Genomic DNA, 17,552 nt, shown 5'->3' on the forward strand with positions numbered 1-17,552 from the left:
CTACAGGCTAAACTGACTTCCCACATACTAGACAAGCACTCTACTACTGAGATATATGCCCAGTCCTCTGTGCCTTAGGGAGCTCTGAACCTGGGATAGACAGACATCCCAGCTTCCAAAATGACTAGGTGAATCAGAGCCTCTGTTTTCCTGACTTAAAGAACAGCTGCCACTGGGTGTGGTGGTGCATGTTTAATCCCAGCACTTGGGAGGCAGTAGCAGGAGGATCTTTGTGAGTTTGAGGACAACCTAATCTACAAAGCGAGTTCCAGAGCTATTACAGAGAGGAGAAACCCGGTCTCGGGGAAAAAAAAAAAAAAAAAAAAAAAAAAAAGAACTGCTGTACATATCACCACAGGAGTACCTAGGAGGTCACTCAACTGGAGTCCCAAGAACAGAGGTTGCTGTGATCTGGGCCTGGCCCTACCCCAGCTCTAAGCAGCTTTCCTGCTAAGGTCACAGAAAATGGAACAACAAAAAGTAGGTTCCCCACTAAGGGCAAGGGCATGCACAGAACAGTGGTGATAGCACTCAGCCAGATGTATAGAGCGCCACTCTGAGCAGGACTCACTTCACACCACCCGCTGCAGCCACTCTTGGTACACCACGAGGCTCCACAGAAGACAAACCCTGGGAAATCCCAAGCCTGAGGCCTAAGAAAGGTAAGGCAGGAGCTTCCCTAGAGGGAAGACACATAGACACAGAATCAGCATGTGAATACATGCAAGCTAACACGTTTGTGCACATGCACACCAGTAAAGATATGTAAGTAGACACCAAAGTGAGCATACGTACATGCTCGCTGGCAAAACACACAGACCAACCCCAGGTAAAAACACCAGAATGAGAAAAAGGAGGCACTTTCTTGTTTAACAAAATAAATTAAATATACGAGGCTTCAGCCCAAATTCTATATAAAATTACAGAGGCCAGGTAGCCATGGACGTGAGGATACCCAATGTAACCACAAGGTCAGGCAGGTCCTGGGCCCCAGAGTTCCTGTGTCCCAGCCCTCCTTACACCATTATTAATATTATTTTACTTCTTAAATATAAATATTGAGACCCTTCTCTCTAGCAAGGGGAGGGTGGCTCAAACCTCCAGGCATGGTCGCATTGCTCACCAAATCCAGACTGCTGGTAGACTCCTGGACACCCAGCATATATGGCCAGGCAGGGACACAGGTGTGCAGGGGTGGGGGAGTGGCCGTGACCACTAAGACTTGAGGAGATTTCTTCAACTAGCCATCGCTACATGTCACTGCAAAGTCACACGACAAATCCTCCTGAAGGCTTCTCAGGTCGTGCGTGCGAACGAGCACACATTTGCATTTGTAAATTTCGTTTGTGGGTTTGGCTGTCTGGGTGTACGTTCATTTGGCAGTACATACATCTATTTGGCCAAATTCATGAGTGCCAAATACAGGGTCCTACGATACTCTTCCTCCATTGCTTTCAATCCTCCCAACCTGTTGCCTTGGCCCCCATATGCCTACCTCAGGGCACAATGCTTGGAGATTTGCTGCATTTAGCATTGATAGTGGACATGCTGGTGCTGGTGAACCCTGCCCTCCACATGAGAGAGTGTGTGTACATGTGTGTGTGTGCGTATGTGTGTGCACATCTGTGTACAGCTTGGGGTACAGCTTGGGGCCGGCAGTTGAGCCAGAGGCCAAGATGTGCTGGGGAGCCACGGTGGATCCATGTTCCTCACACAGGCCCACAGCTAACGAGGACAAGTCTTTGTCCCCACTGCGGTCTCGGGACATCCCTGGGGGACGATGCCCAGGCAGAGGGAGCGTAGATGCAGGGGCACATGGCTTCTTCTTGGCCTGGCAAAGCCAGAGCAGCACAGTACCCAGGATAAAAACAGCACCAGCCGGGATACCGATCACCACAGGCCAAGGCAGGCTTGTGGTTGAGGATGAAGGAGCCACAGGAGGCCCTGGAGGTTTGGGGTCTGCAAGAGAGATCAAGCAGAGGAGTAGGGAAGGGAACGTCATTACACTAATGAGACAAGCAGCCCAAGTTTGAACTACACCGATAACCCCTGGACTCCCACAGGGAAGGGGAAAGGACAGCCCAGACCAGAGACACACACCTGGTAACACAGTGAGGAAGGCGCTACGGAAGCTGTAGCCCATTGTGTTCGCACCCAGGCAGATGTACATGCCAGCATCATCCTGGCGGGCCCGAGAAATGAGCAGTTTGTTGAGGTAGGAGCCATCAGGCCGTGACCACACGTCACCGGTGGGCAACACCACAAACTTCTGGCCACCTACATCAATAGTGGAGTTGTGGCGGCCCTCAGAGCCGTACTCCACCCGCTTCAGCCACTGGATCACAGGCTTCACGTCACTGCGAACTTTGCACTGGAAAGATGTTGTCCCACCAAAGTCCACTGTCGTGTTCACAGGGTGCGTCCCTGTGAGCACAGGTTTGGAGCGGGTCCGCTCTATGGCAGGGACAAACAAACATGTCAGCAGAGTTCTAGGCACCACAGGCCCTCACCCTACCCCAGACCCGCCACTCACGGATCACATCCACTTTGTAGGTGGCGTTGATGGTACCTGCCCGGTTGGAGACACGGCACGTGTACTTGCCACTGTCTTCAGGCCTCAGGTTCTTCAAGCTCAGAGTCCACTTCTTCTTCCTGTGTTCACTGGCCTCTGGGCGTGTCAAGGTCTGGTCATCCTTCATCCACATGATGTCTGGCCGTGGGTGCCCACTGGCCACACACTTGAGCCGCACAGAACTACCTACAGGCCGTGCAATCACTCGGCGCCTCATCTTGGAGGGCTGCGTGAAGCGAGGCCGTGCTGTGGGGCAGGGCAGCATCAAGGTCAGTGGGAAAGAGTATGTGAGGATGCCAGAAGAATGGTCACTGCCCTATTCCCAACACACAGAATCTCCCTACCCGATACATACCCCACTGCTGGCTGGCTGGATCCTCCTGGCCTCCAGAAGAGCCACCTGGCCCAGGGCTCTCCTTCCTTGGACTGATATCATCTGTTGAGAAACATGTCATAAGGAAGCCACCTCAGGGGTACAGGGGAGTCCCTCACCAGTGCCCAGCATGGCCTAGGCTGAGACAGCCCTAGAACCCAAGCAAAGGCCATGGACACACCCACATGTCAGGATTCAGGGACAGCTGGGCCATGGCTGCCTGCCAGCCCCCTCCCTGGGTGCAGGTGACCCTGATAGGCATGGTGGGACTAGAGACCCACCCCCCACCCTGGCTCCGGGTGGTCTGCAGGGCCTGGGAGGAGGGGGCCAGGCCCAGCCAGCAGCTGCAGTAACCCTAGCCCACATCAAGGGGCCGAGTGCTTGGTGCAGAGACATGGCTTACATACCGCCTGGTCATCATCCTCTTTGAAAGGATGGGGGTAGGGAGGGTGGACAGCCGCAATATTCCCATTCCAAACCCTGAGAAGGCCTTGGGGCTTGTACTAGGCAGTGATGGGGGGGGCAGGGTGTGATAAGGAATGTCCCCCTTGCTGCTCTATGACAGCCGCCTCTTCCATACAGCGTGGGACCAAGGACAAGGCTGTCCCAGGCCACTACCTTAGACCTCCACAGTAGGAAAGTCATCCTGGCCCAGGGAGCCCAGTGAAGAAGGTGGGCAATGCCTGCTACCCATGTATGGAGGGTGTGTCACCAAAGACACCTGCCCATTCCCTACTGACTGGGCACCAAGGACAGAAGAGAACAGAGGCCATTCACTGTTTGCGGCCCCTCTGAACTCTGAAATCTGAGCCTCAAAGTCATGGCTGCCAAGGCTTGCCCTGCCAAGTCCTCAGCCCACTCCACCCTACCCCACCCAGGAGCTCTTCAGTGGAACCACTGCCTGAGCCTCCCCTCCCCACACCCTATCCATTTCTGCCACCTGGAAGGAAAAGCCTAAGGCAGGAGGCCTAGACTTCCCTAGGGCCCAGACTGGGAATGGGGATAGGGAGGACCTCCTGGGTCCTGTCTATGTCTAGGTGGATTTGGTGCAGGCTGAACAAACAGGGTGGAAGAATCCAGGTGTGTCTGCTGTACACCTTGTGCCCAGCCAGTACTGGTCCCACTACAACCTCTGACGCATGCACCAACTGACCCATAATGATGAGAGTGTAGTTGACACTGAGACTGCCAAAGCCGTTGGTGGCCTTGCACACATAAACACCCGCATCCTCGGCCTCCACCTCCTTCACCTTCAGCCCCTGGGGCAGCACACGGAAGCGACTCCAGCCACTGTGGATTGTGCGGCCATCTTTGGTCCACATGGTCAAGGGTGGTGGGTCCCCCTCCACTGGGCACTGCAGCCGAACAGTGCGGCCCAGGCGGGCCACCTGCCGTGGGACCACCTTGTCTGCCATTCTTGGGGGTCCTGCAGGAGTTAGAGAGCTTGGTTGGGGAAACACATGAGGGGAGCAAAGGCTTGACACACGTGCTAAGAATCCCACCTGAATTCTACTAAGGAAGTCTTTTGTCCAACAACAGTAGTCCATGTCCAACATACCCACTGTGTCAGTCCCAAGCACCTTGCTAATGCATCATCATAGCAGGCAGCCTCCCCAAGAAGTGAGATGGAGAGGCCAGAGCGCTCAGGACACTGCCTAAGTCAATAATACTTTCAAAAATTCAAACCAAGAAAACAAGGCCATCCCTTTGTCTCACCAGAGAGAACTACTTGTTCCATGGTCAGAAAGGAGGGAACCACAGGAACAGGACAGCAGGATGGGCTTTTGGCTGGTTTCTTTTTCTGTACACACAGCTTCATAGGCTATCTTATGTTCCTGCGGCACATTGTGCAAGGGACAGCCACCTTAAACCTAACTCAGATGGAAATGGGTCAGCAGGAGCAGCCACCCAGAATAAATAGCACTCATATGCTCACGAGTGAGGGACACATGAGTGTGCACCATGTATGAACTGGTTGTCCTGCTTCTGTGCTCTGTATCTGATTCATGGACAGAGTCTGCTCTGTACCATCAGCCAGCCCCAGGGGCCCTGGCCTGCCAAGAGGCTGGATCTCACCGGTACACAATCCCAAAGCCATAGGGTCTGAGGACAAGTGTCCAGAGGGTTGGGGCTTAGAGGGTTGCCTGGGATACACAGGGTAAGCAAGGGCTGGGCACAGGCACTCAGTACCTTACCTGGATTCCATTCAGGGAACCTACTTCATAAAGAAGAACCCAGTGGGTCTTGTCCATGTGGGTGATGGCCCCTAGGTCATACCTGGGAAGTAGTCTGGCCTTCAGAGACAACTCCCAACAGGATATTCACAGGAGGGACCCATAGCAGAGATGCAAGTTCCCTAAGTCAAGACCATCATCCTAGAAAAGGCCAATCCCTGGGACCCACAACTCTAGCCACCAGAAATACATTCTCAACTTCACCAACCCACACCAAGCATCCTTCCCCTCAGCCCCAACCATCAGAGTATCTCTGGATTGGAGTGCAGGGACAGGAGTGTAACTGGGCGTAGCAGGCAGAAGAGACCACCTGGCTGGAAGGATGAGTGCAGAGTGCACAGAGCCCATAGGTGCCAGGTGTGGGGCTGCAGGAAAAGTGCTCTCACGACAGAGGATGAGCTGGCGGGAACTGCTCCAGTGTCACCTCTGAATAAAGAGAGGCATCCACAGTCCCCAGCCCACCCTCATGTCACTACTCTAATCTGTTAGTGAGAGGCATCTACCCTGCACGTCAACCAGTTCTAGCAAGGACGGTCCTGGGCAGAGAACACAAGGTCAGCTGAGCACAATGGTGCCAACAGGCAGTCTGTAAAAGCTTAGCAATGATGCTGCACAGGGCCTGGGGTATTTCCTCAGCATTCAGTTGTCCTAGCTATGTGGCCCCCTTCAGCCCACACGAGCTTCTGGGGATGTCTTCATACTCCCAGAGGCAGCTTTCCAACATCCTATGGTGCACCTACCTCTCAGGGCCCACCCTGAAGTACTAAGGGTGGGTTCTAAGGAGGCAGAAGAATAGTCAGCCCAAGGGGAGGGGACCAGGTCTCCCAGGGAAACTCCAAGGCCAAATTCCTACTCAGTGGGGTAAGGAGCCATGGAGGAATGCCCTCCATCCACATGTTACAAACCCTTTCCAATTTTTCTGAGACCCTCTTCTCCAAGTTCCATCTCCCCTTCCACTCAGTTCTCCTCATCCCTGCCCTGGGCCTGAAGCTGCTACCAACTGAGATAGCAACACCAGCCCTCTTCCTCATCTTCCTTCATGGCTCCCTCTGGAAAGGAAAAGATGGCTGTCAGCCCACCTCTCCCATAACCTGTGCTGTCCACAGACCACCTAAGGCAGTAGGGCAATGCAAGTATAGCTGTCTCAAGGCTCTTCTCCTGCATCCAGCTTAGAGTGTTAGAGGCTGCTGGGTACATAGGTCCTCTTGGATCCCAGCCCCATTCCCACCAGATGTCACTGTCTGAAATCCCACCATTCACAGTGCCTCCCACACGTCAGGTCAATGAGAAACTGGTCAAAGACCTGCCTGGTTTCATGGTCCCAACCAGTCTGGTATCCGGGATCTCCCAGATAGACCCATACATGCAAGCATATACACATATGTTCAGCTGCCTGTGGGTGTTAGGAGGCATACCTGGGGAATGCCCAATGACCAGGCTAATCTATCACCCTACACCACATAGGAAGACCTCCAGAGAAACCAAGCCTCACTGTGCCTTCACCCCTCCTGGCCTCAGACAGAAGAAGCAAAGCCTAGAAAAAGGGGTACCCAGAGGCAGGAGCCCTGCCATGACCACTGCTGAGGGACAGGGCTTAAGTGATCACCAGATGGCTGGAAGCTTGGCCCTCGGGGCCTGCCTGCACATACTGCTGGGGGACAGGCTGGCGACAGGCTGGCTGGAGGAGCCGGCCTTATCCTAAAGCAAACAGTACCCTGCTAGCCCTGCCCCCACCTAGGTTCCACTGTGCCCTGCTGTGAGGTTGGGCCCCCAGGCTTGTTACAGAGACCCACATAAGGACCCTGCCCTCAGGAGAAAGTCCAGCCACTAGAATTCTGGGAATTTGGGCCATGATATGGTTACTTTGAATCTATATTTAACTCAGGAAACACAGCCCCCTTTGTTCTACCTGGACAGCCATCCACCCTACTCAGTCAGTGAGGAAACTAAGGACTTGAAGCTCAGGGGCAATGGGGGCATCACTTCCCCACACTCTGCCTGAGGATAGTTGCGGGGAGTCAGTTATGGGTAGAGGCTGGGGCCTAATGGCCATGACTGAACTTCCAACAGAGCTTGTCTGACCAACCCACTCAGGCTGGCTCTTTCAGGAATCCAAAGGATCGGAGAAAGCCCAAAACAAACTGGATCTTGGTGGTTGGAGGCAAGTGAACACAAGTAAATTGAAGGTGGATTTGTCCTTGCTCCTCTGATAGGAAACAGAGACCAAACATTGGAGTCATGGGATCTATTCACAACTTGAAGGCCCCAGGTCATGGAGGAAGCTAAACCAGCTTTTGGTCTCTCCGTAACTCTACAGCCAGGGCAGCAATGACCATACCTCTGAAAAACCCATACAGTTCCAGCCAGGTCAAACTAAACATTGATCCAAGAGGGGACAGCATGAGGATCTTCTGAAAGAGGCACGGTGTGTGTAGAAGTTCTTGCCCAGAGAATGTAGTGGCCACTGTCAGGTCTAGATGCCAGGCTGGGGACCAGAAGGGAAAATGCCAAAAAGGTCCGGCCTGGAGCCTGGGAAGTAGAACAGGCACAGCTGAAAGCTGGGGTTCCAGGCCTGTTGACCTGAACTCCTCTACCCAAAGGGCTAGTCTAGGCACCAGTTAGCAACAGACCCTGGACAAAGTAAGAGTGTGACGTGTGAGAACCACCTGGCCAGCTCAGGCCTAGCTTGGCCCTGGAGAGCCCTTCATGGCCCTAGGAATTTCCGGCCTGAAAGGAATTCTTTGGCCAGGCAGTGAGCTTGGCTACGGGGTTGGGTCAGCTAGCTCAGCTAATCTCCTCCTGGAGATACAAAGTGGTTGAGTAGGAGACTCAGAGGACAGTATGATGAGCCTCAACCACAAAGGAATGGAGTGGACTCATCTGGCCCTTTAGACACCTTGCTCCAAGACCCTATAGGGGTTATAGTAAGACCCAACCCAGGTGGGGTCCTACCGAGTAAAGAGCTTTCTGTGACTGGTATGACGTGCCCCCACCAAGGCACTGCCCTGGTCCCCGGCTGTGAGAACAAATATCCCACAATACTCACAGTTGGAGTCCCAGGACAAGGACAGGTGAGAAATCCAGAGACAGTTCTCTAGCAACGCTAGGAGGCCAAAGCTCAGGAAATAGCAGAGATGCCCCTCAGAGAAAGAGCACAGGTGACAGTCACAAGGCCCAGCTGCCCATTCAGGGTCCAGGGCCAGGTTCTACATTGTCTTGAGGCCAAGATCCTTGAAGGTCCATAACTGCATGGACAAGGACACACAGGTCCAGTGCTGTGAAAACCCAAGGCTTGGCAACAAACTGAGGGCACCCAAGGACCAGACCCATAGGCTCTACAGCCACATTAGCAGGATCCAGGCAGGTGGCTATCCTAGGAACCAGCCATCTAGGCACCCCAAGAAGACATTATGCTTCAACAAGCTAGTTAGTGAAGCTAGCTTGCCTTTTGCCCAGCAGTGGCAATTAGGCAAGCCAGTTAATGTGGGGGAAAGGGTTCTCTGGAGGTACTGCCTGGACCCCTAGGTCTGCACCTCTTTCTGGAATACCTCAGCTGCCACATCTACACACTGTTAGTTCCTAGACACTCTCTGACACACCAAGACCACATACAGTAGCATGGGTATCATCAGTTAAGGCCACCACCCTATAGCAGCCACATACACACCATCCATAGAAGGTAACCGCCTTAGGATCCACTGAGGGGGGGGCTCACCTGGACATCCAGCCCCCTGACACCTCAAAAACTGTGAATAAGTCTACTTCCTGAACCCAAAGCTCCCGAGGCAGAGGTCAAGGGTCAAGGCAACATGCCACCTAGCCCCTACAAAGACTGAAGGGATGTTGGAACAGCCTAAACCACATAGTCTGGGCAAACCCATCCAAAAGTACACAACACTGCTGACACAGAGATTTCTTAGGGATAGAGTTGAGGGCTCCCCAGGGGCCCAGTTGCCTGTAGCAATGTGCGGCACAGAGCCTCAGCCCAAATCATACTGCTATCACCAGAAGCTAAAAAGTAGGCTGCAAGGAGTAGAAGGCTCTGGGCTGGGGTTCCCTGAGGGGTACCCCAGACTGTCATCAAGGGCTGGAACTCCCCCCCCCCGGCTGTCCAGCCCCACACCTGAGTAAGAGCAGATGGCTCTGTTCCCACCCACTACTGGAGGCACTACCAACTAGCTCTCCAGGCCCTTGGCAACTCATATAAATCTCTCAGAAAATAAACTCCTGGTGGAAAGAGGGGTTGTGCTTCCTGCTCAGTGGGAAGCTCTTGCTTCTAATAGCTGCCCAATGGCATGCACCTTGCGTCTACCTCTCCTAGGCTTACTCAGCCCACACCTCCATGAGCCTATTCTGTCTGCACTCCAGTCTGAGGGTCTAGCCCCATCACCCCATTTCCAGGAACCCCTGATATCCTCTTCCTTGAGTTGTAGGCAGGAGTACTAGACAGAAGAGTAGGTAGCAAGCAGAGGAGAGTGTCAATGAAGTATGGGAACAGAGGTTTAAACACACCTTAAACCCTATGCATTCTGGAGTCGCCACATTAAGGCAAAATGAGAGAAAAGGACACCATGGGCCAAGCATCAGGCCCTAGCTATACAGGGGGCCAGTGGCCAGTAGGGGGAGCAGGGCTGCTGGGCCACAGCCAACTGCCCCCGGCACTACCAGCAAAGACTGAGCCAAGGCCAGGAAAGCCAGAGACCAGAGGCCTCAGCTGGGGAAAAACCAACATTTCCCTAGTAAGGGCCACAGTACAGGGCAGGCCGAGTGAAAGGCAACTCTGAGAGCCTAGAGGCCCATTGATCCCGCACAAAGGATAAAGGAGCCTGTGGTCCTATTTCCAGGCCTAGCCAAAGGCGACTTTGTTCACAGCTCCCTCCCCACCCCCAGGGGGACAGTGATTTATTTTCCCTTCCAGGAATAGGGCCCCAGATGTGAATGGGAGGCTGGCCCACATCCCTACCTCACAGGGGCTAGGCCTGGCTCCTGAACATCCACCTCACTCCAGCCACACTCTGATCAGCCACAGCCTGTGAAGAAAAGAGGCCTCCTACAGCCTGGTTAAAAGCCAGTCAGCTCCATACAAATGGCCAGCCATCAGCTCCCACAGCATCACACACCCTTCTTCTCTACAACACAGTGCTCTAGGCAAATCGCTGAGACTAAGCTGTCCCTGCTGCACGGAACACCACGGCAAACACCCTAACAGTCAACCAGGGTCAGCTCACTCTAAACATAAGGGCCCAAAAGACAGGGGAGAAACCTGCGCTGGCTGCTCAGAGACTGATCCTGGAATCATCCTTATAAAAGGTCAGAGACGGCATTTCTCAGAAAGCCCAACACACTTGCAGACTTATCTTTGAGAATGATATTCTCTTCTGAAACTTACATTCTCACTGTGAGAAATATAAGAAAGTAATAAGTCAAAACTTATCTTTCTTCAAGTTTGGGGGAAAATATTCTAAGGCAAACTGACCAACACTGTGAAACTTTGGGCAAAGGGTAACTTTTAAAATATGATCTGAATCTAGAGATTCCAGTAACTGTGACACCCCAGGGAAATGGCTTTCAAAACAGCCCAAACTCTACATGCAGTTCTCTGGCCCAACTCAAGATAGAATTGGGCCTACTCACGGAAGAACCACAGGAAAAGGAATGCATTTGGAATAACTTTGCCCCTCAAGTCCAGATTGTGCCTGAAGGAAGAAGTCAGCATAGTTCAGGAAACACCATCCTTCCACCCCAACCACAGGGCCCTTGGAAGACAGCTCTTTCCAGCTCCCTAGTGCTGGCCAGGGGCCTTCACTAGCACAGTCAGGGTATAAGGCTCAGTCCAAAGGTTGCTGCCACGGGAGACAAGGTAAAAGTGGTGGCCCCTCTAGGGCCATCAGCAAAAAGGTAGGGTGCTGCTTGCTCACCGCGACCCATCAATCAGTCTGAAGGTCCAGCCAGTGATCATAACAGAGGAGAGGCCTTCAGAGCCTCCCTGACTGAGCAAAGAAGAGGCAGGTGCTGGGATGGGAGTTATCCAAATAAAAGAGTAATCAAAGACTGGACCACCGGTTGGGGGGGGGGGTGGAAAGACGGCTCACTCAGCATGGCCCAAGTGCCTACATGCCCAGGACACTGTCCAGCCCAGCTGTGCCTGGACAGCCCCCACGCTCCGGCCAGCCAGTCCCCAAGCAGAAGGGGGGTTATAGTGGCATAAGGCCCACCTGGGCCGCCGCCCGCCGCCCAACACCGAATGTGGCCATATAAGGCCAGGTTGGGTTCAGTGCGCCCGCGCTGGTGGCGGGGGGAGGAGATGCGAAGCCTCAGGAGACTGGTGGACAGAGCAAGGACAATTCTGAATGGTCAACACACCCAAAGGGCCCGCCTGGCCATGCTGCCTAACCATAGGGGAGGCCAGCACCATGTCCCGTGACACTGGAACACGATGGGCAAAAATCCATGGGCATGTATCACTCATCAGCTATGGATGCCTTTGCCAGGGCTAGGTTTAGTGCCGAGCTCTCCACAGGACATCAGATGGGTGAGACGGTATTCAAGCTTGTAGTGTGGTGTATGCAGCAACGAAGTGTTGTGTAGCCCCGAGGTCTAATATCTTCAAGTATCTCTCTCAGAGACCAACCCTCCCTGCGCAGTGACGTTCTGTGCTCTGGGAACCCTCCCCACCAGGCTCTACACTATGCTACCTGTAATAGATAAGCAAGCCAAGGGTCCAGGGCTGGGTCAGCTGAGTGCTGGATCTGGTGAGCTCCAATCACTAAGATGTCACCAACGTTCTCTATATTCAGCTAGCCACTAACTGAGTCTCTACAGGCTTCCAGGGTCCCAATCAGACTTTCTGTGTCCACAAAGAGTCCACTTCCCAAGAATCTATGGGGTGACCACCTGCCCTCCACCTAGATATGTACCTGGAAGTATGTGTATGCAAGATTATGAGTGTCTCTTGGAGGGGACTAAGCGAGATCACACTTGGCCAACAATCAAGTGATCCTGGGGCCCTTTAAGTGAGGTGTCAGTCAAAGAGGATGAGGTGGTGGTACCAGAGTGTGAGCCTGGTAACTCCATGAGTGAGCTGGAGGCATGTGAAGCCGGCAGTACGGGTTAAGGATCAGGGGTGGGGGCCCCCGCTGCGATGGGGCAGACAGGGAGGGGAGGAGTGTGCCAGGCGGGCACTGTGGCAGGGTTCAGGGCTGGCGGGAAAGGGGCGGCGCTGCAGAGGCCAGAGCGCCAGACTGGGCGCCAGGACTCACCTCGCGCCGCCTCAGCCGACGGGAGGGCCCCCAGTAGCAACGGCGGCAGTAGCAGCAGCAGCAGCGCCGGGCTCCCCGTCATCTCGCCAGTCGAACCTGGAGTAGGGGCGCGGTCACAGGGAGCTGGAGTGGACGCGGCTCAGGGCTCAGTCCGGCAAGACCCAGGTCGCGGCCGCAGAGCCTGGGTCCAGCCCCCCTCGGCGCTGAGCTCCAGGCAAAGGAAGCGAGGCGCGTAGACGCTGAGCGTATCAAAGGCAGACAAAGGGTTTACACTAATTACCAGCCGCCCCCGCCGCCCCCTTTCCAAACACCGTCTGGATTCCTGGCGCTTGTAACTCCGGCCCTGCCCGCGGGACACACAACACCGAGCGGCCCCGCAGATAATCGCCTGCGCCATTAGCGGACAAATTTGCGCTGGGGGGCCCACGTGGGGCGCGGGCGGGGGCGGGACGCGGGGCAGGGCCGCGAGCCCCACAGGAGCAGCTACGACTCGAGCCCGGCCCCCACCCCGCACAGTGATCGCGGCCCTGCCCTTCGCGCCCCGCACTCCGACCCACTCCAGCCCTCCCTCCGGGGGTCGAGGACGTACAGCCCGGCTCACCTCGACAGGGGTCGGCGTGCGGGTGCGCCGCAGGCAGCAGGGTCAGGGCCGGGCCCGCGGGTAGCGCGCCGCGGTCATCGCTGCCCCGGGCGCCGCATCCCGCCCCCCGCGCCCCCGGGCCCGGCCTGGGCGGGGCGGCGCTACCTGGGCGCTGGCGGCTGGGGCCGGGCTGGGGCGCGGGGCGCGCTGTCCACGCGTTTAAACGGTGGGGCTAGGAGCGGGCCGGGGCGGGGGGCGGCAGGGCGAGGGGCCCGGGACGCCGCGCCGCGAGGCGTCCTTCCCTGCGGGGCTTTGTCAACTCTCCCGGAGCGAGCGCGGAGCAGCCGTGAGCTCCGCCCCGCACAACTTCCGGCCAATCTGTGATCCCCAGTCCTCCCTGTGCCCCGCCCCTCCCCGAAACTTTGCTCCAATCCGCGCACGTGCCCGCCAAGCTCGCAGCTTAACCCTCGCCGTGCTTCTATCCTTCTCACGGCAGCTTCTCGGAGCGCGCCCAGTCCACCCGGCCTCGCCCGGTCCCAGTCTGCTCTGGGAACGTGCGGGCCCGCTAGCCTCGAGACAAGCTAATGGCCGCGGAGCCCACTCCAGACCCTTACCAGCCAGGCGGTACTCTGAGTTCCCCTGGCTCCCAGAATTGGCCGCTACTGCCCCGTCTCTATCCTGGTATGCCAGGAGGAAAAGAATTGGACAGTCCAAAACACCACTCCGCTTTAAGTCTGCGACCCTTGGAGCTTTTGTGAGTAGAGAGGGCAGCTGTGCTGCTCTGGTTTGAGGCAGAGGCAGGACTCCACTGCTGGAGTCCAAAGAGACCCTGACTTGAACGTCTAGCTTTACCTAGTGACCTTAGGAAAGCAGATAGAGTTCTATGGCCTCTCCGCATCTCACCTGCTTTGTGATAATAATCACAGGACATGGATAAGTCAACACACCCTTTTGTCTTTGCTGCGTGGCAGGTGTCTTGCTGTCCCCCTGCACCCATCAAACAAAAAAAGACAGGTGAGTTACCCATGATCACATGGGGGGGGGAGAACCATCTGGTTCCCAGGCCTCACCAGCTCCCCCCATTCCCTGCAGTCTCTAGCTTGAGTTCCCACCAGGTACCCCACAGCTTCCCGCCTACCCTCACTCACCAAAGCCAAAATTCATCAAAACATGGGTTACTCAATACAAACCCTCATAATTTTTGAGGCCTTAAAAGTCTGGGAGCTACCCAACAGGTCCCAGGAGCACTCCAAGAGATCACGACTACACTCTGGTCTGAAGGACCCTGATCCAAACAGCTTCTCTTCTCTGAGCTAAGAAGTCTCCCTCTTCCAGGAAGCTTTCCAGAGAAAAATGAAACTGGGTAATCCCTTAGTGTCCCTAGCTCCAAATTCTGTTTCTGGGCCTGGTGGGGAAGTGGAGGTGAGCCTATCATTCCTCCTGTGCCTCCTCTGCGCCCTGCATGAAGGTACAGGGATCCATCTACAAAACTGTCTCAGAGGTAGCCTGCAGAACCTTCTCTGGGCTACCAGAGGACTTGGGCTGGCACTGGTGTCGCAGACAGCGTTCGAAACAGATAGATAGAGTGGTCCTGGCTTGTCTGAGTAGGCCCTGGCTCCACAGAAAAGTTTTGGGGAGGAGATGCTATTGAAGCATGAAGAGCTCCAAGAGGTGTGTTGCTGCCAAGGGCAGGTGTGTGTCAAGGTAGCTCTGAAGTGTGGGGAGGTTAAAAGCGGAAGGTGAGCGCAAGGGGCAGGAAAAAATGGGCAGTGGGGAGGAGTTGGAAGGTGCAGAGACCACAGGTGGCTGAGACTTGTTCAAAGACAGAGGTGTCAGAGCAGGTGTGCCAGGAAGGGGAAGTACTGCCCTTCGCCTCCCTCCTTCCTGCTTCCTGGCCACTGGACCCTAATCCCCTTGTCACCACCTCCAGCCCAAGTCTCCCTTTACCCTCCTTGCTGGGGAGACGGCCGCGCCCCCTTCCCCCTCCCCCCGCACCTGTTCCCGGTGGCCCTCCCAGACTCTCCACTCCTTAGCCCTGACCGGTGCAGGAACACGCTGCCCCCTGGCGGAGATAACGGGTCCAGCATCTCCCGAGGGAACTTAACCAACCCCTCCCCACCCTGTCGTCCTGGAACCCACAGGGTGCCCATTCCTGTAGTCCGGAAACCACAGTGCAACTCTGGAACCTGGCTTGCCTCGCCTTGCTTCACTGCGTTTGGAACCAGAAACCGGAGTATATTGAGTGCAAGCCCTGCCCCTTTGAAAGTGAAATCTAGGCGGTTGGCTATTCTGTGTCCAGTAGGCAATCCCACTCCGTAGCATCACGGGTTTGAGTTTATTTGTCACATGTCCCTGCAGTCCCTAATTCTCTCTTTCTGTGATCTTCATTCTCTGAGCTCTGGTAAGACCAGGCTCGGTGATGGTCGAGAGCTGTGGCTGAACAAGGAAGACAGTCAAGCCTACTGTGAGGATGGTCCCTTATCAGCTGTATAGGCTGAAAAGTACACATGCTCCCAAAAAGATGTGCAGAGAATTGAGATATAGTTAGGATCAAATTTGCACTCTCACCTGAAACAATCAACAGTGAGAAATAAATGCAAAAGCCACTGAAGCCATGAGACGTGGCAGCAAAGGACAGATAGCACCTTTTGGAAAATGACTGCCACCGGGCGGTGGTGGCACAAGCCTTTAATCCCAGCACTGGGAGGCAGAGGCAGGTGGATGTCTGTGAGTTTGAGGCCAGCCTAGTCTACAAGAGCTATTTCCAGGATGGACTCCAAAGCTACAGAGAAACCCTGTCTCAAAAAAAAAAAGAAAAAGAAAAAAAAAGAAAAGAAAGAAAAAGAAAGAAAGAAAAGAAAGAAAACAAAACAAAAAAGAAAAGAAAGGAAAATGAATGCCAACAAGTGTCCTCATCACTCTCAGGCAAAGCCAAGATGAGATGCAGGTAGAAGGTAAGAAGACAAAAATCTACAGAGCTCCAGAGGCTTCAGAGAACCCCACCTAGTACAGAGGGCCTCTGGAGAGGACAGAGAAGACAAGGGAGGGAAATACCAGGAGAACAGGAGCTGCCTAGAGTCAATCAGATACAGTGTCCACTGCCCCAGTCAAACCACAAAGCTCAACTGACAGTAGCTAGAATATCAAAAGAAGCCTGCCTAAGTTGCAGTGGGGAAGAATCGCTCAGACCAAGTAGTTTTGCCCCCTCCTGGTGTGTGAAAACAAGACCCAGAGGATCTTCCAGTTCCAAGTAACCCAGTTGCATCCCAGAAGCATGTGCAGAAATAGAAATACTCAGCATAATTCCAGATGTTCTATAAAAACATGAAAAGAAATGTAAAGTTATAACTCACATGGGAAAGATAGTCAGTCACTCAAAACTGAACAGAAACAACAGGTAGCAGAATTAGAAGTAGAAACATCACATTCTGCAACTATTTCTGTATTTTAGATATTACAGGTAGCCAGGAGTGGTCAGTTATCTCAGCACAGAGGAGAGTGAGGAAGGAGGAGCATGAGTCCAGGCCAGCCTGGGCTCCAGAGTGAGACTGTGTGTGTGGAAGATGGGAGGTGTGCTACAAGGAAGATCGAGATGTTGCATACAATAATGGGGAAAAACTTGCAGCTGCAAATCCAATTTCTAGATATGAAATTAAGTGCCCAGAATTAAGATGATGAATAATTGTAAAAGCAAGAGTTACTGGGCTTGAATGCAACAGAACTGTGAAAAGAAAAAACTGTGTCGATAAAGATGGCTGGGTAGAGTTGAAGAAGCATCAGTGGACATCAGTAAACTCTAGTGGGGGGTACAAGTAAAACTGGAATCTCTAAAAGAGAAAAGGAAAGACAAAAAAAGAAAAGAAAAATACCCTTAATTTTATAATGGATAAAATTTAAATGGATAAAAGGGCTGGAGAGATAGCTCAGCAGTTGGAAGCAATGTCTACTCTTCAAAGGGTTCAATTTCCAGCACCCACATAGTGGCTCACAACCATCTGTAGCTCAGGCCCAGGGCATCTTAAGCCCTCTTCTGGCCTTCTTGGGCACTAGGCACACATGGTGCACAGACATACATGCAAGCAAAATACCCATAAATTTGTCTAAAGGTGATGAGAAATATACATACCCAGGGTTGCAGAGGGTTCAACACACCTAAATTCAGGAAACATGATGAAAAGCACAACACTGTTGTAAAGCTAGCTGTGGAAATCAGAGTGTGTGAAAGCAGATTCAAGCAACAAAACAAAAGCAGTGTGTTTAATGCCAGGAAAAGAAACTCATCAAGCTAGTGTTCTTTGCCAGGAAAAAAAAAACTTTAAAAGAAAATGCTAAATTAAAAATATTAAGCTGAAAGAATTTGTGACCAACAGTTCTGTTCTAAAGAAGGACTAAAGGGTGTCCTTCAAATAGATGAAGACACACAAGAAGGTAAGCGTCTTCTTTAGGAGAGATAAAGATCACATTAGTACTGCATGAGTAAACAGATGTAAGCAATGCTTGTCTTATTTAATTCCCTTTAAAAGGTAACTATTTA

The 17,552-nt window shown here is 53.5% G+C and overlaps 1 protein-coding gene across 1 annotated transcript; it reads right to left on the reverse strand.

Moving 5' to 3' along the window:
- Window positions 1-1,402: 1,402 nt before the first annotated feature.
- Window positions 1,403-13,330, reverse strand: Fgfrl1 (fibroblast growth factor receptor like 1). The gene is given in 8 exon segments (XM_057773263.1): window positions 1,403-1,590; window positions 1,592-1,959; window positions 2,101-2,454; window positions 2,534-2,818; window positions 2,928-3,008; window positions 4,099-4,371; window positions 12,439-12,677; window positions 13,040-13,330. Coding segments are annotated over 7 exon segments (1,506 nt in total). The 5' UTR covers window positions 12,521-12,677; window positions 13,040-13,330; the 3' UTR covers window positions 1,403-1,527.
- Between the last annotated feature and the right edge of the window lie 4,222 nt (window positions 13,331-17,552).

This window comes from Chionomys nivalis, chromosome 6, assembly GCF_950005125.1.
Source record: "Chionomys nivalis chromosome 6, mChiNiv1.1, whole genome shotgun sequence".
NCBI lineage: Eukaryota > Metazoa > Chordata > Mammalia > Rodentia > Cricetidae > Chionomys > Chionomys nivalis.